Source organism: Cavia porcellus, unplaced genomic scaffold, assembly GCF_034190915.1.
Source record: "Cavia porcellus strain 051 isolate PalLab524CR breed Dunkin Hartley unplaced genomic scaffold, mCavPor4.1 scaffold_2, whole genome shotgun sequence".
In the NCBI taxonomy this organism is placed as follows: Eukaryota; Metazoa; Chordata; class Mammalia; order Rodentia; family Caviidae; genus Cavia; species Cavia porcellus.
The window spans coordinates 2,774,964-2,796,136 of NW_026947485.1; the positions used below are offsets into that span (position 1 = coordinate 2,774,964).

At 43.6% G+C, this 21,173-nt stretch overlaps 1 protein-coding gene across 3 annotated transcripts in view; it reads left to right on the forward strand.

Moving 5' to 3' along the window:
• The window catches only part of Sema3a (semaphorin 3A), a 427,345-nt gene that overhangs the window by 399,218 nt on the left and 6,954 nt on the right, over positions 1 to 21,173 (forward strand). For all 3 annotated transcript variants that reach the window (XM_003469818.5, XM_063237438.1, XM_063237422.1), the window contains 4 exons: positions 2,839 to 2,880; positions 7,039 to 7,196; positions 10,455 to 10,522; positions 20,920 to 21,062. In XM_003469818.5, coding sequence (XP_003469866.2) covers positions 2,839 to 2,880; positions 7,039 to 7,196; positions 10,455 to 10,522; positions 20,920 to 21,062 — 411 coding nt within the window. The remainder of the gene's footprint in view (positions 1 to 2,838; positions 2,881 to 7,038; positions 7,197 to 10,454; positions 10,523 to 20,919; positions 21,063 to 21,173) is intronic.

The following is a 21,173-nucleotide window of genomic DNA, read 5'->3' on the forward strand; positions in this document are numbered from 1 at the left end:
TGTCTCACTGTTTCACAGGCAGGTTGTGCTGAATTTGCTAAGGAAACCTTGCTCTCAGGTCTGCCTTCAGGGATCAGGTGCAGACTTGCTTCTGGCACTGAGGGCAGGTCATGAGCCGAGCGGAGGGGAGAGCCTCAGGAGGAGAAAGCGGTATCCAGGAAAGGGTGGAGAGGAGCGGGCAGTGGCAGACAGACCCGGAGGCCTGGCCGCGGGTGGGAGCCGGAAGGGAGGCTCACGGGAGTCAGCGAAGAATTCCAGGCATGAGGGCCCGAAGAGCAGAGCAGTCAAGAAGCAGTGAAAGCATCACCTAAAACACGGAGCTCCGATCCTGACAGTTCAGCCAGAAAAGCAGCCACGAGCAGCCAGGCTTTGTCAGCGATATCTGCTTCCAAGGACAGCAGACGCCCTCTGTGCAGGACGAGCGCCACTCAGGGGTGCAGCACATGAGGAGGCACAAGCAGTGGCCTCAGCGGGCTCAGGTTGCAACTGCAGGAAGCCTACTAAGTGCAAGACAAGGAAAGACACTGCAGGAGATAAAGCAGAAGGAACGGAGGACAGCGGAGAAAGTTTGAAGAAATGGGAGAGGGGAAAATCATTCGTCTGTTCAGTTAATAAGAATTCACCGGTAACCCATAAATATTCTGCCTAATTGCCTCTGCCAGGGGCCTGCAGTGGACTGAACAGCCCAAATCCCAGGCTCAAGCTGAGGTGGGCAGTTGGTAATCCCGAGAGACAGAGCTGTTGTCCCTCTCCGTGTCTTACTGGGGTGCCCCTGGCTCCTCCTGCTGTCTTCTCTTTCTGCTCCCGGGCCTCTCTGACAAGACACCCAACGCACAGGACAGCTACCCAGGGAAGAGGTGATTTAATACCTCGCACAGTGGAATGACAGTCCTTCTGATGCAAACATCTACGCCCAGTCTGGAAAGTCATCCTCTGTTGGACTGTCTTCAGTGGCAGTTTGCGTAACGCACTAAGTCAGTTCCCGTCTTCCTGTCGGTCCCCAGTTTTCCACTCTGATCGCATTTCAGACTCTACTTTGAGGTGGACTAAGGAAAATGATAGGACTTAGATAAATTTTAGGTAGATAGACATTAGTGACGTGCACTAGAGAGAGACTGGGGTGTGTGTGTGTGTGTGTGTGTGTGTGTGTGTGTGTGTGTAAGAGGAGAGAGGAAGAGAAAAAGACGGTATGCAGGGGAGAGAAATTTGAAAGCTGCTCTGCACTAAGCACACTGGCAAAGTGTTTCGCAAACATTAACTCATTATTCTCCTCCACCACCCAGGGAGGGAAGCCCCATCGCTTCCGCCTTCCATGGTGGGTGACAGCGGGTCACCCAAGCCCGGCCAAGTGCCACCCTATCAGGCAGGAGTCACCACTGCAGCCCACTGGTTACCGCTTGACACTCTCTTTATTGTTAGTTTCAGACACCTATCAGGTGACCTTTCCGCCTAAGTCTCTTTCTCGTCAGTGTCATCTGAAATCCAAGAACCCTTCTTACTGGTGTCATGTCGGCTGAGAGAGGATGGCGGGGTGCTCTGGGGGACTGGGTCTGGAGACCGACACCGGGCTGATCCACTGGACCACAGAAGTTAGGTCACCACTGTAAACAGCGCATTCTTATTAACTCTCCTCTGCCTGGACCGGGTCACCCCTCACTCGCTGAAGAAGCTCTGGAATCCTCTCCTGTGAGTGTGTCCTCCAGACGTGATCAGGAGTGCAGGCACACTGCAGGCAGGTGCTGTCCAGCAGAAGGCAGGCTCGTGGCACCTTGTTCCCCGGACCTGGCATCATGAGACTTCTGGATCTTCTCCAAAATCAAAATGACTCTGAAAGGGAATATCTTGAGTGGATTCAGGACATCAAGGCAGCACGACAGTGCGAACAAAGACACTCATGAAAGAGGACACCACGGCCGCTTCAGACAGTGAGGAGAACAGCAGGATGATGGTGTTTGCAGCAGGGGTGGTGGGTGGGAGCTTGAGGAGGATTCATAGCAATGTGCCTTTTACTGTAATTAACTTTTTTAATTTAAGCAGTCACCAGATTTTTCAATCATGCTGAAGCTAGTAGGTTCCATGATATAGCTTTTAGTGGCCTACACCTATCGAGGAGGAGGAGATACTGATGGAGGCTCTACCCTTTCATAATGTGCTCAGGTTTGAACACTAACCGAATTCCTTGGTCTGGTTACCCCTGGATGGCCAAGTATGGTAGCAAGGGCGTGGCTGAGGTTGTACTGTTGGGCAAAGATCTAAGGTATTGACAGAGTAAACAGTCATTGTGATGGCGGTACGGTCAGCCCAGGTGAGTTCCTGCCATCCTTGACAGCTGGAATCAGGCCAGGGGCTGACAAAACAGGGACATTCGTCCAAACCACAGAATGACCCAGGACCCCCGTCCCGCCCAACATGAGTGATCGCCTCACCTGTACTAGTCACAGTGTGAGCCCAGCTCTGTCCTCCCCACCTTCCAAAGAGCACGAGTCACAGGCGGACACTGCCTTCCAGACAGCATCCGGGGTAGAGAACCCCTTCTCCACCGGCTGGGGCCAGCCCAGGACAGCTGGCTCCCAGCCCCGCTTTCCGAGTGGTCCCTCAGTGAGCCCTGCTCGGCCAGCTGCCCATGAGGCCCTCAAGGACGACAGGCTGAGGACCACAAGCTCCCCATGTCCACTCCACGCAGGTGACGGACGCTGACCGGGCCAGTTTCCTCCGTGCGCCTTACTTCCCGACCCTATTGCTACAGAGTTTTCTCTGCAATCTTGAATCACGGTTGCCTTAGTTAATTAACCCAGTGGTGACTTCTCACTGATGAAGCTCTTCCTGTTTCCTCTTTAGGAACCTACGGCTATTTCTGCGATGGAGCTCTCCACCAAGCAGGTACTTACTGTGTCCTGTGTTACTTCAGCATGGCTTTGTTAACTCCGTGTCTCACATGTTCTAGTTCTGCTAACAGCGGAACTAGAAAAGAAGCCACAAGAGAAGAAGCACCGTTCATAAATTAAATTTAAAGACGAAAGGAATAGATTTACAAACGAAAATAGTTTTCCTTTCCCTTATGTTTCTGGTAAATGTCATCTGCGTCTTAAAAACATTTTCCTGAGTCATTATTTAAATTCACATCATTCCTTTTGCAGACATTGAAATACAATTTACTTAATATTCAATAGTTATTTCCATGCTTTGTGAATTATGTTTATTTGCACTTCAAAACTAGCATTGGTGGCTATTTGAGAATAAATGTACAATTTAATTTTACTTTGAATATGTAAACAAAATATACTTACAGGCTAATAAAATTAAGCAGTTGGTATATATGGTTGGAGAATCTTGACATAAAAGTTAATTTTACATTTTCAAAAGTACTACATGCTAGAAAAAACAGGATTGGCTTTAAATTTGGCTAAACATAAAAGGGAAATAGAAAAATAATCTTTCCTCAATGATAAATTCGAAGACTCCGTAATTCAGAGATTAAAAACAGAACTTTAAGTTCCCTTCCATACCTGTCGAAGGATGTTCTGTGGAGATGTTGTTTAAAACTGATGACTTCAATCAAGTACTGATCGGTGTGCACAACACGTGTGCAAAATCTGAATTCCTAAGAAATTCCTTTTCTCTTTAAAAGTTACCTAGTCTTCAACTCAGTATGTGAAGGGTAACTTAAAAAGAAGTTTGGATTCTCAGTTGGAATTAATTATCAGTTTAAAGGAAAAACCCAGAGGGAGGCAGAGCACCTTTCACTAACATGCAGACTTCGAAATGCGAGATGGCTCAGCGGGTCTGACTCCTAAGCTAACTGCCTCGCGTGGCTTCTCTCTGACTCTGCACTTCACCCCCGAAGGAAACGCTGAGTGGCTCACCAGTGAAACTCAGCTGCACCCTTCCACACAGGCGAATCAAAATAGATCGCTAATCCCGAGGCGCTCAGGGCAGCGCGGCATGCTGAGCCCGACCCTGTAGGGTCACTCTATACTTCACGCCTGTGTGCTCACCTGTTGTTGCTATCTAAAAATTGTCACATGTCGGCAAGGAAATCCGGGGATTTCCAGGATGTAAGCTAGACTGGGATACTCTTTCCCGTAATGATTTTTTAGATTATGTATTTATTCTCGGCTAGGTTTCCCAGCCAAGTCTAATTACATTACCTCCACATGTAGGTGGGTAAAACATGCCCTTTTTGCTTTAAAATGTCTAAAGCAACCTAAAAGATTCTCTGCAAATTCAAAATTTCACCACGACCAAACAAATGCAGTTAATGCATTGAAAATATTATGGCAGAATAAGACGTCCCTCGTGTTGAAGTTCCATGTCCGTTTCTGGGAGACGTTAGATTTTCCTCAGACAGGACACGATGGCATTCATGCTTTTAGGCACCCGTGAGGGAGGCAGTGTTTTGAAGGGAGCAAGTGATGCTGCAAGCGATTTTCTGGGTCATGGACACAAGCCCTTCTGCAGCCCAGGAGGGCAGGAGCACAGAGAAAAGGCTGGTGGCACCATTAATCTGGGCAAAAACACTCTTGGTGCTGACTGATTATGCACAGAGGTGCCTGCCTCAGTCCCCCTGGGCAGTATTATTATCTTTTGTACCTGATTAACCATCCCGCAGAATTATAGGAAAATCAAAGCAGCACTGAGCTGGGTTTAATTTTTGACATCTTTAGATTTTCATTACAATAATTTCAGTTGTCGGTTTTTTTGGTTTTTGCTCTTCCTGTGCATCGTTTCTGTTTTTCTCCTAGAGAACTGTGACACATCTCTTCCCTCTGTCTTGTGCCATCATCTCTAAGCATGAATTCTGCATATGATTCTTAAAAGTCAATGCCCAACGCAGAGAGCCCTGTGCGTGTCAGTCACTGGTCTACAGCTCTTAAAGTAGCTGAGACTGTGGGACACAGGGTTGGCATCTCCGTACCGCAACTGCCGGCCACCCTGCCAGATGGCTGCTAGAACTTTCTGTGACCTGCATTCCTGTTTAAGCAGTGTGGATTCATTTCATTTTGCTTCACTGAATTGGCTTCATTTGATATAATCTAAATTCATTTTTGCACAAGGAAGGAGGCTAATAGAGACAAACTAAAAGGTGGAAAATTAATATTTTGCTCTTCCTCCAAGGCATTTAACCACCACTTTTTCATCTTTCCTGGTTAATAGCATCATTCAATCTAATACTAAAGATGAAAACACGAACAAAGAGGAATATGCTGTACAGTGGAGCATCCAGTAAAATACACTGTAATTTCATTTTTTCTGTTTAGCGGACTAGCAAGCTCGTCTGGGTAAATGCTTCCACATGGCTTAGTTTCAGCATAACTGCTTCCCTCTTATTTTTCTTTTTTGTAGTAAATTATAAGCCTGTTATTTGGCTTTAAGCACTGAACTACTTTTTACATAAACACCCCTTTAAACTTTAATAATTTCTTAGAATCTGACAGATACTTCGATCTCCATTCAGCTTATTTGCTTATTTATAGAAGGCATTCGTGAGTGAAAGTCTTTGGAAAAGCAATGTTAATTATTAATCATTTCTAAATATCAGGTAATTGGTAGTATTAAAAGAGAATTCCATTGTTTAGAGTGCAACTTGCCTGAAACTTATTTTTCTTGCACAGCATACTGGAGGAATTAAAGTTCCATTTTGAAGTCTTATATCTGTGTATTGTTACATGTTTCAGTGTTTGTATAATCTTTATTTAAGACACTACAATTAATCCTCTAGTGCAAAAAGTTATGATAAAATTATAGTACATGTTAGATATATCACAAAAACTTTTTTATCTCATTTTATGTTTACATAATTTTGTGGATTCCATGTTGCATTGGCTTGACTTTGCAAATTTTGAAAGTTGTACAGAAATAAATCCTGAGGTCATAGCTTCCGCAGTTTTTTCTTTTTTTCTTTCTGCAGTTTTCCGTATCATGCTTCCCTCGGCATGTTAGTCACTGAGACAAGATACCTGATAGCACAATCTGAAAGAGGAGAGGTTTAATTCATTCCTACACTTGTTTTTTTGAGACAAAGTCTCACTAGGCAGTTCAAGCTAACTTGGCACTTGCAGAATCCTCCTGTCTCAGCCACCCACGTGCTGGGATGACAGGTGTGTGCCACAGTGTCTGTCCAAAGAGGATCAGTTTAGTTTAAGGTGTCAGCTGGTTCAGTTCACAGTTAGCTTCAGGGCAGGAGCATCATGGGGAAAGGGTTTGAGGGAGGAAAACCGCTTAGCTCATGGCAACTTGGGGGACAGAACAGGGAGAGTGGCAGAGAGGAAGGGATTGGGGCCAGAGGCAGTCCCCAGGGTCACACCATTCGGACACACAGAAGTGTGCTTTAGTAGTGCACTCTCCCAGGAGGCTTCCAAAGCCAACCAAGCCGCCTCTTCACCAAACAGTGACACCACATTCACTCACCCCAATTTCTTGGAGAACAGTGATATTGATTTTTTACCCGGATGCTTACTTTTAAAATTTGCAGAACGTGCTGATCTTGTGCACAAGGAAATGAATTCTTATGAAAATTATGTGATACCTCCAATTGCAGAGTTTACACAGCTGCCATGCAGAATGCAGAGTCCAGGTGCCACAGTGCCCGATCTGGGGCTCCCCCTTTACCCTCTCAGGGGAGCCTGGCCCGGCCCAGGCAGGCGCAGACACCCAGGTGCCAGCTCACTTTGAACAGTCACTTCCTGCCCACAGCACAGGGCATTGGAGACGGTGTCTCAGATTGAAATGATGTAAAAAAAACTTGACAAGAAGGCGTGGACGCTGTGGCTGCTCAGTCTCTGCTTGTCTCTTTTTTGCTAACTTCTCTTTGCCTTACACTTAACAGAAACACCTGCTTCAGTCGAATGCTAAATTTGCTCTTGTTCCATTTCAAACTTGGTGTTCTGGTGAACCTTGGAAGAAACTGTTGAAAATGGGTTTATTTTTTGTCTTCTATCACTATATTCCTGATAAGTGTGAATAAGTGAACTTTTATTTGGGAATGAGAGATTTCAAAGTCCAGACAGTTTGCCTCACAACACCATGCTCTTCCCACAGCAACAGCTCTACGTGGGCTCGGCCAGCGGGGTGGCCCAGCTGCCTCTGCACCGCTGTGACATCTACGGCAAGGCCTGTGCCGAGTGCTGCCTGGCCAGGGACCCCTACTGCGCCTGGGATGGGGCCTCCTGCTCCCGCTACTTCCCCACGGCCAAGAGGTAGGAGCGCGGGCAGGACAGGCTGGGGGTGCCACGCTGCCCGGGGGCAGGCTCCCCACGCAGCCTCCGCCTTCCCTGACCGTTGTAAAAGGGGTCATGTGGCGGCGGGGTGGGCACTTTCTTCCTTCTTTCTTTTTTTCTTTCCCCTTCCTTAAAAGTGCTCAAAATAACCAGAATCCTGCACAGGAGGACAGCAGAGTCCACATCAGCGACAGGACAGGGCAGCGTCAGGAAAGGGCTGATAGGTCCGTGAGGCACCATAATATTATCCTGAGGTTTTCTGCTTGGGAATTCTAGTTCTGAGTCTTTGTTTCACACAGGGAGAAACATGAGGTCACAGCCACAGAGAAAGTCAAGAAAGAAACCAAATGAAATCTGGTTTCCTCTGACCAAAATATTGTCCAAAAATGCTTCTTTTTTGTTATCCAGCAACATTCTGTCCGTTTTCCACATTTTCATAAGGCAGCTTATGCTTCTGAATGAACAGAAAATTTTAAGAGAAACAAATTTATTTATCTTTGATGTTTTACAGAACACACAAGAATCCAAACATTAAAAAGTCTCGTTAATTTTTATAGATTGGAAAAGATACTGTTTTTCTGTGACATATATAATTCTGATTAATGGTTGTCACAAAAGTTATCCTTTTTCTGATCCAAGAAAACTGAAATATTAGTACTTCATCATGCTATGTTTACAGGGCTGGGTTTGAAACATAAAATCATGGAGCAAAATATCCATATATCTCTATATACATAGTCTACATATATTCTTGATAGCATTTAAAAGTATTTTGGGCAAATTTCTTGAACAGAAGTTACCAAGTGAGAGCGAGAGAGTTAGCTGCAGCCTTCCGATGGAAGGTAAGGGCAGGTTCCTGCCTCCAGGGCTGCACACGCACCAGGAACACGAGCTGGCTGGAGTCAGACAGTTCCACTGGCGGGAAACCACACAGATCCACGCGGCGTAGACAAATCGAGTTGCCTGTCCTTTAACAAAGAAAAACACCGTCATCATGTGACAAAGTAAATAAAGTAACCATAGCCACATGCCCTCTACTCTTGACAGCTGTCTGGATCGAAACTTATTAGTGTGTAAGAAACAAGCAGTGGTGGAGAAGGGACCCGAAGATTACAGCACAGGCAGGAACACACGGAACAGCACAGGAAACAGCGTTTCCAGCCCACCGCGTGGTGAGAGCAGGACAGTCTGTTTCAGTTATTGTCCCTGATGTTTTCAAAGGAGTTACGAGTGTGACTTTTTCATTTCATCGCTAATAAGTATGTCCTACGTGATTAGAATCGTTACAAAAACATCAGGGTGAAGAAACAGCCATAGTTGCCAGTTAAATCTTTTCATTACAAATTTTAGATAGCATTGCTGTTGATCCAAACTTAAGTTTATGATGTAGATTAGAGCACAGTATCAGGTTAACATTAGATGTAAATACAGCACTGACTATGACCACATTAAATATGCAATTTCTTAAGCCTTCAGCATTCCAAATAGATGTGACAGCCTCTTGTCATTGAGACGATTTGTATTGCTTTCGTACACCTGTTGACTTTGTTAAAATTCTCAGTTGAAAAGAAAACAATATGAAATAGTATTTACTGACTAAAAGAAGCAAGAACAGTTTAATAAACAGTACTATGCTGTCTTCACAGCAATAAGGCTAAGAGTTACATTGAAATCATGTATTTCTGAAAAACTTTTAGCTCTGGGAGGCCTTTTTGTTATTCCAAACAAACGTGTTTCATGTTTGAACAGAAGCAGAATGTCATTCCCTTTTAGGGGAAAGTGTGTGGCATTGTTTCATAAGTTATCATCTACTTAAGTGTTAAGCTTTTCTTAGTGAGAAAAGAGATAAAAATTACAACCACTGTATAATAAGTTAAAACCCGTGTATCACATATTTGTTTACTGTACACCTGGAGAAGGGATTCTCATTGACACGTGCTCTGCCTTACAGATTCCACGTAATCCCGTTTCGTGTGCCTGTCCTGTGTCTTCTTTGAGCAGGGTGTTTAGAGGCCTTACAACATACATGTTTTGGGGATGGCATTTCCCAAAAGCTTATAGAGCAGTGAAAAATGCCTTCCTAAATGCTTTCTGGCTCATATTTCACAAGTCCTTTTATTGGCTCAATTTTGAAATGTGCAACATCTGTTTGATAACCTCTTTCGTTCTGCAAATAAATCTCTTTACATACTTTAGATTTCTACATTGATGAATTCAGTAACAAATTTCGTGTTTGCAACTCTCCATGGAGTCTTGCTGGCTTTTGTGAAAGCGCTTTCAGGCACGACAAGTGAGCAGTCCAGGGCACTCAGGCCTGCCCAGGCTGCTCGCGGAGCTGCTCCTGGACTGAGCCTCGGTGCAGGGCGTCTTTGCTACACTCTGTAATGGCAAGAGACCAGCTGGTCCCTCCCGGCGCCGTCAGCAAAGTGGACTAAAAGTGTGTCAACACTGATGACCCAATGTACACTCAGAGCTGCAGAGTGCAGAAGACATCAGTGCTGATTTTTGGAGACAAATTCATCTCTCCTCTCTTGCATTGGCTGGCAAAAAGGAGGCCCACTTTTAGGAGCAAAGTTTGTTGTTTTTCTACTCTGGTCACAGATAAATTCGTTTGTAATCATAACTGTAAGAACTGAAGAAGCTTCTCAAAATCACTGTACAACATTGCAAAAAGAAATTTTAAACTGAACTTAATATTTTAAAAATATTTTAGAAATTAATTTTTAATTTATCTTAATATTTTAAAAATTTACAAGCTTATTTAGGGAATTATACATACACACTAAGGAAAACATAGCAATTTGAGTTCTAGTCTCCATGCCTACTCCCACAATGATGATCAGAAATAAAATTTAATTAAAGTTTAAAAATAAAGTTTGTTGAGGAAATAGAGCACTATTCCAAATTTTGTAGGATTTTTTCCTTAGAAGTTAAGCCTAGAGTTTGTGGATGTTAAGATTGTTATCTGATATCTGATAGCAAAAGCCCACAAATTTTCTTTCCTGTAGCTTAGAAGGCTTTTAAACCATCATTAGGACATCTGTACTTGTTTTTTAATCATCGCTTTTACAGGTACATGAACCGCTTGTAAAAATCTTCCCACTGGATGCAAATGCATCTCTTCCCATGAGTTCCTGGCGTATTTGGTACAGATGTTCACTCTCCTGCATTCTTATCACAAATACCTAAGAAAAATAGCAAAGCCTCACCAACGCCTCTTACTTGTAATTGTTTCAGACGCACAAGACGACAAGACATAAGAAACGGAGACCCGCTGACGCACTGCTCAGACCTCCAGCACCACGGTGAGTCTGGGGTCTGCCCTCAGACCTGCCGCTCAGCCACCCTGACACTCGTGCACACCAGCTCACGCCCACACTATGCACACGTTTCTTGGAGAACTCTTGCAGAAAGGCCACTGAACCAAAGGAAATCCAGTGGAAGGAAAATTCTAAAGCACACAAAACACAGAAAAGTATTTCATTGCCATAGGTATGATGAATTCAAGATTTTAGATCCCCCTGAAATTTACAGCTCAGCTTTCTCACAGTCACAAAAAGAAACCAGGTTTAAGTACAAATTTTATAAATAGTAGCAGTCTGAGGAGAGTAGGCAATAAAAATGTTCATTAAAATATATCAAAGAGGAAAATAATCTTAAAATTAGCCACAAGAATCACCCGTGTATATTCTGGTGATGTAAAAGATACATCTCTTCATACTCTGGTAGAGGTATGCGACTGTCACTTTAGGCTTCCTAGAAGATGCCGAGACCTGTCTAGTGTCAGGCTATTTACTTAATGCTGAAGCCTCAGCTCATCCTTTTAAAAATGCGGTAAAATCATACATTGATTTCTCTCTCTGCCCACCCCCACCATGCATGAAACAATAATGAAGCTGCACTGCCCTCTGCTGGACGAGCCTGTTAATGACACAGGTAATGAACAATTCTCAGCTCCTGACCCCTAAAAGCCCTGTGAGCACTGCCACTGAACCCTGAATCCATGTTGACCGTGTGAGTGAGTCAGCCTCCATCCTAACATCATCTCTATGTCTGTGCTCGCCCGTGGCTAATGAATGTTAGGAAGACAACACGTTACATGGTCCCTAGCCTGCACCCCAGTCTAGTTACTTCCTGAGACACGGCTCCTCCTGTTGCACTGTCTGGGGGTGCAGGGGCGGAGACCTCACGTTTACCTCACTGATGCTTGGTTTCTTGAAAGATGCCATCAGCAGCACGAGGTAGTAATGAGCAGAGCCAGTGTTTTGGGCTTAATTTGCTTGCAAACCTTTCTCCAGAAGTCCTCTGCTGTGGGTCTGTCCTCGCTGTACATAGATCACTCCTGTGGCGTTGTTTGTCCCCACGTGGGTGTGGTGGCCTCACTGAGGCTGTTATTAAAGTGGCACATTGCATCCAGGTGTCTGTCTCTACCCGTGTCACATAAATCTATCACACTGTGACCAACCCCGTTTCATTAAAAGACTATGAAGTGTTGATCCATCATTTAAAAGAATCTGTTTCTTAGATTTAGGCAGTTAAAGATGATGGTCAGAAGGGAGAATGCAGAAGGAGACGATCAGAATTCGTTCCCAGTGGGACTCTAATCCTCATGTCACTGTGAACTTTGTTACTCTGGGGATGGTATATTTCTACAGTTACATCGGATGTACCAGTATGAAGGCTGAAAGTATGCAATGGATATTTTTGAGTGAATGATGTAAAGACTTAAACTGCCAGATAGGTGGTTACCTTGCTAATTGTTTTCAGTAGATGTTTGAACTAAACAGAAGATATTCTTAATGTGAAAAATGTTTAAGTTACATATTATTATCGTATTGCTGTCATATTCAGAAGTGAAATTCTTTTGAGAAGCATTTTTGCATAGCTAGTAGCAATACTTACACAGCATCATATACAGAGTACTGTGCAATGGTTTGAAATTGTTAGAGAATATAATGTGACTGACATTTGTTTGCTTAGTAGTGTAGTTCCTTTAAAGATGCAATTAGTATTCCAAAACAGTAGTTATGTTACCATTGTGTCTATTTAAAAAAACTGACCAAAGGAAATTTTAGAAATGCAATTTTTTGGTAGAGCACTTGGCCAGCAAACGTGAGGTCCTGGGTTCCAACCCCAGTACTGAGAAAAAGTCAAACTGGATAATTAAATATTGTTGATCGTCCAGCGAATCCAGGGTTCAGAGAGCATTTCAGATTCCAGGTGTGCTCTGGTGAATTAGAGTAAGCAACACCTGGCAGAATCGGGGATCTCGGGTTGCTTAGTTTCAGAAGGTCAAGAAATGCGGATGGCATTTTCTCCTAGTTCTTAAATCAGAATACATACCTCACTAAGTAAAGGAACTGGTGTGGCTTGATGTTCCTGGATCCGTGCGTGTGCACATGTGCCCAAGTGTGCACGCCTGTGTGAACCACCCTACCTGCTCGCGATATGCGGAGGAAGGCATGCGACAGCCCAGGCAGCTTGCGGCAATGAGGTGCTCTCTCCAGGACAGCGTCACTATCCTTGTCTGCGCCTGTGCTCACCGACCACACACGACACGTGCACACCGTGGACTGTGGTAAATTACAAATGTTTGGAAGCCCAGCGTTGCATTCCGCGTCAGCCAGCCCAGCCTCACCATAGGACCCAGTGTTCTGTCGTGGGCCAGACCATGGCAGTACTCCAAAGTCCAGTGGACAGTGACCCAGCGCCGGCGCTGCTGGACCCTGTGTTTCATCTTGCTAATGTCACTTCTCACATTTGGTAAAGTGCGTGTGCTCATGTGGAAACACATAAGATAGGGAATGTTTTCAGAGAGCTACTAAGCAACATGAAGCCAAATACACACTTCAGCATGATCCTTTCCAGCTGGGATAGTAAACATGCTTGGTAACACTTTATATTTTACATATCCTGAGGTTTTAAGACAGAGGCTGTGCATGAAATTACTCCGAGTTACAGTGAGGGAAGCTTCATGGTAGATGAAACCTCTGACACCCACTGGGTCCTCATGCGAAGCAGGGTTGCCAATGAATTGGCCCTGGTGCAGTGGACATGTCCAGCTCCACTCCCCTTCATCCAGGAGCACTCTGCTTCGTCATCGGTGACCATTCACCTAGAAACCTCAGACTGCATGCACACTGCTAGGTCCTGTCTTCCCCGTCACCTCACACGGAAGGCTGAGGAGGGATTTCAGGCTGTTGCAGCCTGTTCCTTGCCCTAAGATAATTGCTGTGCTCACAGTTGGAGCTCCTCCAACTCAGCATTCAGGAGAATGACGAGCCAAGTCAATCTACATCTAAACTGTCTCCGATTTCCTTGCCTTAAAAACCAAAATGAGCAGCCCTATGATTTATGTATCCAGAAAGGAAAAAACTGCACCATAAGTACCAGTATTTTTGTAAAAAGTCATAACATCCATCTTAGATTTCTGGATCTTTGAGATATTTTATGGCCTATCTTTTAGCTTAATGGCACCCTTGAATTTAACTTCCTAATAGTTTTCTTGGCTTTTCTACATACATGCATTTCCGTTATAGCATCTTCAGTAAAACGTTCACAGAATTCAGTCTTCTAAATTATCTGCACAGCTAGCCCATCTCAATTTATGTCTTGGTTGGCATCAAAATCATTCCCAAATTTTATAAAATATCTTTGGCACAACCATCTTTATGATCTCCAGAGCTATAAATTTAATATTTTGGAGCAGTGCTATTATGATCTGAGGCATAGCCTCTTCCAAGTATGAATCTCAGCACTTAGCTCAAAGAGGAGCCTTGACTTTTGATGGATGTGCTGGTGTCTACTTTTTAAAAAATAATCTGTAATTTAATAAATTGCCAAGTTTCACCAAGTCTAACATGGAACTGAATGAGAAATGCTTCACTATTTACGTACTGCTCAGGAAAAGTACCCAACAAGTGATCTAGTGGAAGATTGCTTCGTGGCACACAGTCCCAGACAGTTCAGGAGCTCTGAGAGAGAAGTGAGTGCCTACAGAGAAGGAGATGGCAAGGAACACTGCTCATTTCAGCCACAATCCCTGGTCACCACACAGGGGGAAACACTGTGAGCTGCAAAGCGGGATTAACAAGGGTTTACCCTCGGAATTCACCCTGCAGAGCGGACTCAGAGCCTCGGCCAGGCTTACGGAAGCGTTGGATTGATGAGTTCCACAGTCCATAGAAGAAAGATTCTGAAAGAAAGCAAATCACATCAAGGGCAACCGTGAGGCACCTTCTACTCCCAGAATGATGCGAACGCACGTGCATCCTAGAATGGAATCACTGCCACGGTGTCTTCTATGGCTTTTCTGAAGCCCTTGGAAGTGACTTTATGTTTTCGAAATAACCAACCAGCAATTGCTGCCCTCTGAAAGCAGTCCGAGCGAGGAATCCAGCTTTGCTCAGTGGCGGGTGTGAGGCCCACAAGTTAAGACCAGCTTGGCGATACCGTCGCTGTCTCTAGGTGTGTGCAGGAGTCACCTGCACACACGCCTGTGACTTTACTCTCACAGCTCTGGGTTTCTGCCTGCTCTGTGTCCCTCGGCTCCAAAGCTGTGTGGGTCACATACCTTTGCGATACAAGATGGAATTTTCATTACTTTTATGGAGGATTTCTGCTTCCACAAATGGGTATTTTCTATCTCCCACCATATCTCTTGGGGAAAAGTAAATGAAACATTGAAATTCACATTTCCTGATTTTTAAGTAAATGTTCCTAGAGTGATTGTCCCTCTGGCGTATACATTATCTGTGCTTTCTTTGGTAATGCATTGGCTATAAACTCATGAAAATAAAGCATTCCAGATGTTCCACATAGACTAAACAAACAATAGATATCTTCCGAGTGGTATTGCTTTTTAAGTCACTGGGTTGCAGCTCATGATGTTCTAAGAAGTGTCCCAGCCTGTGCCAGCACAGGTTGGGGCACAGTGTTAAATGTGACTGTTCGGTGGCTTCATATTTCACTTCTTCATGCGCTGATTCCATTCTCACATCTGTAAAATAAGGCTCTCTAGAACTCAGACCCTAGTGAGTCACTCTGTGAAACAGTTACCTGCCAACCGCGAAGTTAAATTCCCTCCCCTGGAATTTGTCTGTCTAGCCATCTACCTACCTCCTGTGTTAGGACTATGCCATTTTACGAAGACATTCACAGGGATTCGTGTATTCAAGAAAAGCAGAAATTACCTACATTATAAAATCTAAAATGTTATATCTTGCTCGATAATTACTTCCCAGTACCAAGGATATAAAACAACATACTTTAAAATTTAAATTGACTTAAAAGTTGATAAATTACCAGTTCAAGTTTAATATGAGGTTTCACTGATTGAGTCCTTCTATGTGGAAATATTACATCCGCCAAACTTGATGAGTATGAAACATATTTCTAATATGTGGAAAAGCCACAGGCATGTGTGCATTGATGAGTTCACGTGTGTTTGCAAAAGTGCATCCAGGAAATGTTTGGAAGTCTCTGCCTGGTGTCTTCCAAACAAGCGTGATCCTGTCACACTGAACTTCATTGAGAAAAATATTTAAAAAACAATGTGAAGAAATGTTTAGAATTTAATTTCTCTTTATGTAATCTAGTAACAAACTGTATTTGCTAAACAATCTAAGTAAATATTTAAAATAATTTGTATCTATTTGCCCCTCTCCTAAATTAAGTTTTACCTTTATATTTATTGTTTATGAAATTCAGATTTAATGAAAGGGGAGTATCAGAAATCCCAGAGTACAGGGGTACCTGGCTCACTACCTCATCCGTCTCTGTCTTTCCCATGCAAGGCAAACTTCCTGGGATTGTTACATTATTCACGTTTTAACCCCGGGGGACATTTCTGGGGTTAAAATGGAGAGTAAAGTAAATGGGAGCTGAAATGCGATGCCTTCTGTCTCTGCTACCTTGGAAGAGAATCAAATGCTAAATAAGGCCTTCAGCAGCATGGTATTTTGGGCCAAATGATGGATATCATGACTTTTTGTTGTAACAAAAGGAAGCAATTTATTTAACTTGTGTCTTTTGTTCCACTTTTGGGGTTTATTAGCCTCCTTTCATTTCCATAAATTATACCACTAACAGAGGAAACGATTAATTGAAGGCCGCTTCCCTAAAAACATTATTTCTTGTCATTAACAACTGCAACGTATCGTAACGTTGTGCTACCCAAACACACTGAACACACTGGTGCTTTCACAATAATTTTAACGTTTTGTTACTTTCAGTTGTTTTGCTGCAACCATTCAGATAGTTGAACCCCGAGAATTTATCATGCCAATGTAACCACTGTACCCTCCTTGCTCATTGGTAATTATGATGGCAAAGGTTTGTACTTAAAACAATTGTTTTCTAAGTGCTAAATGTATTTGAAAACAGCTTTGAGAAAGATTATTTTCTTTCTGGAAATCTACAAAATTGCCCATGAGTCTTAATGGTATATTTCTCCTTGGATATATGACAATACATTCATGAGTCCTCAAATCTCTCTCTCTTCTTATTCCATATTTGGCATTTTTGATTTGGAGTATACTTGATTAATCTTCATGTGCTCTCAGCATGTCACAGACCTACTTTTGTAAAATTACTAAACTTAAGAATTTTCAAATGCTTATGTGGATAACACTTCACTGAAACACACTGTCACAATCGGTGTTAGGCGCACTGAAACCTTTTTAGGAATTAAACTTTTAATCATTTATTTTATGTAGTCATGATAACTGTGTCCTGAGGTTGTCCCAGTTACATGAAATTTCAGCCCTTAAGTTTACTATAGTTATGGTTCCTCTGCGTTTGCGACTTAGCAAACATGTACTAAGGGTTTCCAATCACCTTTGTGGTAGATTAGGGAACACAGATTACTGGTAAAGCTTAATGATAATTGTAACAAATAAGAATATATGGTCTCTAAAAAAGATGAAAAAAGATGCTTAAAACTTACTAAAGAGGAAATGTTTTCTTTGATGATTTTGTTTGAAGTAGATTAATATTGGGAAGGACTTCATAATTTGTCTTAATGTAGATTCTCAGTAAAGAATTTTAAGTTCTAAATTAACAATAAAGACTATCACAATGGCAATAATAATAATAGTAATCACCTGATATATGTAAAGCTATTACTGACACCAGTATTGTACTAGTATTTTATAAAGTATAGTTTAAGAATAATAAAACTATATTAAAAGTGTTACACAAATTTGCATTGCCTATAACTGCTAATATCTACATAATATACTTAAGACATTTGCAATTCTGTAACTAAAACAAACCAGGATAAAACAGATGATGGTGCCACAGGCAAAGCCAGTCGTGTACCCAGGACACATTTCCAAGAGCCTATCGAGAAGGGACCTCAGTTTGTCTAACCTTTAATTTTCAATATCGAGGAGAAATATAGTCACAAAATTCAATGCTTTCAAAACAAGCATCAGTGTTTAAGAGAATGTTAACATTTCAAAAGGAAAAACAGCTATCCCAGAGAACATGGAGAAAACACGGCCATCGAATGACCACGATCCTCACGGTGCTGTGACACAAACAGAACCCAGCAGACAGCCCTGCGCGTGGGCTCCTTCAGCAGAGAGCAGGGGACGCTGCCGTCAGAGTCACTTGTCAGTAACCCGACGCGGTCTGTGTCCACTGTCAGGGCAGCCGGCTTCCTCCAGGGCCACGGAGGCAGCCTGTGGCCTGTGCTGGGCCCGCAGGCAGCCCGCTCTGAGGACTTCACAAGTGGCCTGTTGTCTCTGACTAAACCCTCAGCATTGGGGTTTAGCTGCAGAGCTGGCCCTCTGTGATGCGTAAGTGGGTTCAGGGTGCGGTGTGGGTGCTCCTTCTCTGTGAGTGCGCCATCACTGATCTAGAGAGAGATTTCGGCTGCCCCTGACTCTGAGTATGTAAAATTTCATGTCCTTCAGGAAGTTTTTAATCAATGATTTCTCCTCAGTTGAGCTTTTGGTCTAAATTAGGTAACTGGACTCAATCTTATACTCCTGGAAAAGTACTTTACGTAATGCTGCTGCCATTTCTATGCAGAGCTATTAGCGTTAATAACAAAGGCAGAAAGTGATGGTGAAGAATCAAAACAGAAGTCGACACATTGCACTTGTCTGAGGAAGATTTTTTAGAGAAAGAGAAGCCAGAGTGAAAGGGAGGGATTGTCTACCTAGCTATCTACAGAGAGGAGGCTCTATCATTAATGCTTCCTGCGTTACACAAACTTTGTAGAAATGATTGGAGTAGAACAGTTACAAATGGAATGGCATTATTTATGGAATGACTTTATTTATTAGACAGCTACTCACCGGTGTTCAAATGTGGGAGACTGCAAGTCCCCACATTAGCAGTAATTACACTGTGGGCTCACGGGTCTGTGCGCCTGGCCAAGCCACCTTCACTGAAGCTTCTAGTCACAGGTTAAACGTTGCTGATGGCAGAAACAGCCTCCTACAGAGCAATTACAGAAGTCACTGTATCCATTGAAAGTTTATTTTGTTAATTATGGCCAACAGCAGCAGGACGTAATCAAACATAAAACAGGAGAATCCCCAGCCGAAGGAACACAATGGTACCTGTGTACCGAGCGTGACTGACAGTCCCTCTGAGGGGACACCAGCCTTCCCTGATGCCTGCTTAAAGATGTTTCTCTTTGGAGAAAGGGCAGAGAGAAAGGGTCAACTTGGGGAAAAATGAGTGCTGGCCGGAGTAGTTATCAAAACAATCTAAGGAAAGCACCAAGCCGGGAACCAGCTTCCCAGTGAGCTTATCATTTGAGAAATGCACTATATCCAGCTAAAAGCCAAAGTTCGTATAAATTCTTCATTAGCTTAGATATCATCTTCTAGCACATTCAACTGAGGATGCCATGGGTGAGATTTATGTTTTAATATAAGAAACATTTACAGTGACTTTTTTCTTAGTTTTTCCGGTATATAAGGAAAATTTACTGCCTCCAGAAAAGATCTTGAAGAGAAAAATAAAAACTGACAGGTTTCCCAGGACTATCAGAAAGGTTAGCAAACTGAACTTCTCAGATTAATTGAAAAGACCATCTGGACAGTGATTTTCAAAATAATTTACCTGTTGACATTTGGCCATCTCTTGTTTATTACACAGTCACACTCTTCTTTTTTGCCGTGTCAGCTAATGCATTGAAGGATCTACACAGTTTCTGTTTGAGAGCAGTAACTTATTTCTGTAGCTTTTCATAGTAATGCAAACAGGTCAGGTGACAGACAGGTCCATTATTATGAATTTTTCCTTGAGGAAAGCAGACCTGAGGGGGAGGGCAATGCAGACAGGAGACAGCTGAGGCGCACCCCAGCATTTGTGATTGATTTGGGGTTTTCGTCTGTCACCACTCAGACAGTTACAGTTTGTGCATTGACAGAGGCTGGGTGAGACAGGTGCTTTTCCACGTTAGAATTGGGCACCCAGCAATGGAGACGCAGCCACTGAGCCTTGCACCCCAAGGTGGCCAGGGAACAGATCGTGGACTTAGCCAAGTGAAAGTAGGGGTGACTGCCATGGGCCTTGGACAGTGACCAGGGAAGCTGGGCTGCGGGAAGCTCGGGCTCTACTGAGAGCAAACAATACTGCGTTCCACAGATGCGAGGACTCAGTCCATCATGACAAAGGGATGCCGAAGACGGGAGGGGGCATTTTTAAATTAAAAACCTTGCTGAGCTTGAAGGAGAGAGCACGAGTTTTTCATCTGTCTACACTGTCAGCTCCCTATGCACGTGAAATATATTTATTATTTTCTAAATTAATGTAATGAGTTCCAGGCTGCACAGGATGTCATAATGGAAACAGGATTATACAAGATAATACAGAATTTTGTTCTCTAAACGAGTTTCACCTAGATTCCCTGTGTGTCCTTTTGATCTGAGCTGTGTTTCAGTTACCACATTGAAGGAGGTTACATAAAGGGTAAAATAATAGAAACTTAATCAGGAAATAGGTTTTGGTATTGCTGTATTTTATTATATACTCTTGCCATAGTCCATAGCCTAATTCTTGAAATTAATAAAAGATGTGTCATTTGAAAATGAGGACAATTGAATCCACATTGTGCTGTAATTACACATCTTTCTTCTGTGCCTTCCTGAGTGTTTCACACCGAGCGACCTCCGCCAGCACCTCCGTGTGGACTAGTGCAGGGGTACGGGTACAGGAGGAGAGTGCAAACTTCCTGAGCTCTCTCTTATTTAAAATGCTAGGTAAATGTCTTTGACTGCTGAAATTTTAATTTTACAGATGAAAAACACAAAATGGCAAAAATAATTTCTCAGAAACAGATGCTTTTTTGAGTGCAGTAGCTTTCCAGGAGAGAAGAGCCTGGTGTGGCCTGGCTGCGTGGTCAGGGGCAGAGCGCTGGCCGGTAGTGTGTCCCTGCAGGGCGCTGTGGAAGGAGAGAAGCATACAGGCCAGAGTGCCCACCTGACTGCTTTGGTTAGTGGACTGCTCTTCTCTGGCAGACCAATCTCTGCACACTTGGACAATGCCTAGCACAGTGATTATGCTACCTGGCCGGCACTGGGCTTCTGAACGGTTCCACCCTTGACATTTCTCACCCTATTCAAGCCACTGAAAGCTTCCAGCTTGCCCACAAGTGATCACTCGATTTCCTAGCGCAGTCCCTGGAGCACTGGCATTACTTCTCTGACGTCTTCTCCCCTGTTTTCTGCTCTCTGGTCAGATGCTCCCCTCGGGCACAGCCTGGAGGAAAGGGTCATCTACGGCGTGGAGAACAGCAGTACTTTCCTGGAGTGCAGCCCCAAGTCCCAGCGCGCGCTGGTGTACTGGCAATTCCAGAGGCGGAATGAGGACCGGAAAGAGGAGGTACTGGGTGCCCCTGCCTGGACCTTTCTGTCTAGCCGGGGCCGGGGAGGTACCGACAACCCTCCTCCTATACTATCACCTGAGGGTTCGGTCACTGAGCAAGTGGGGGGG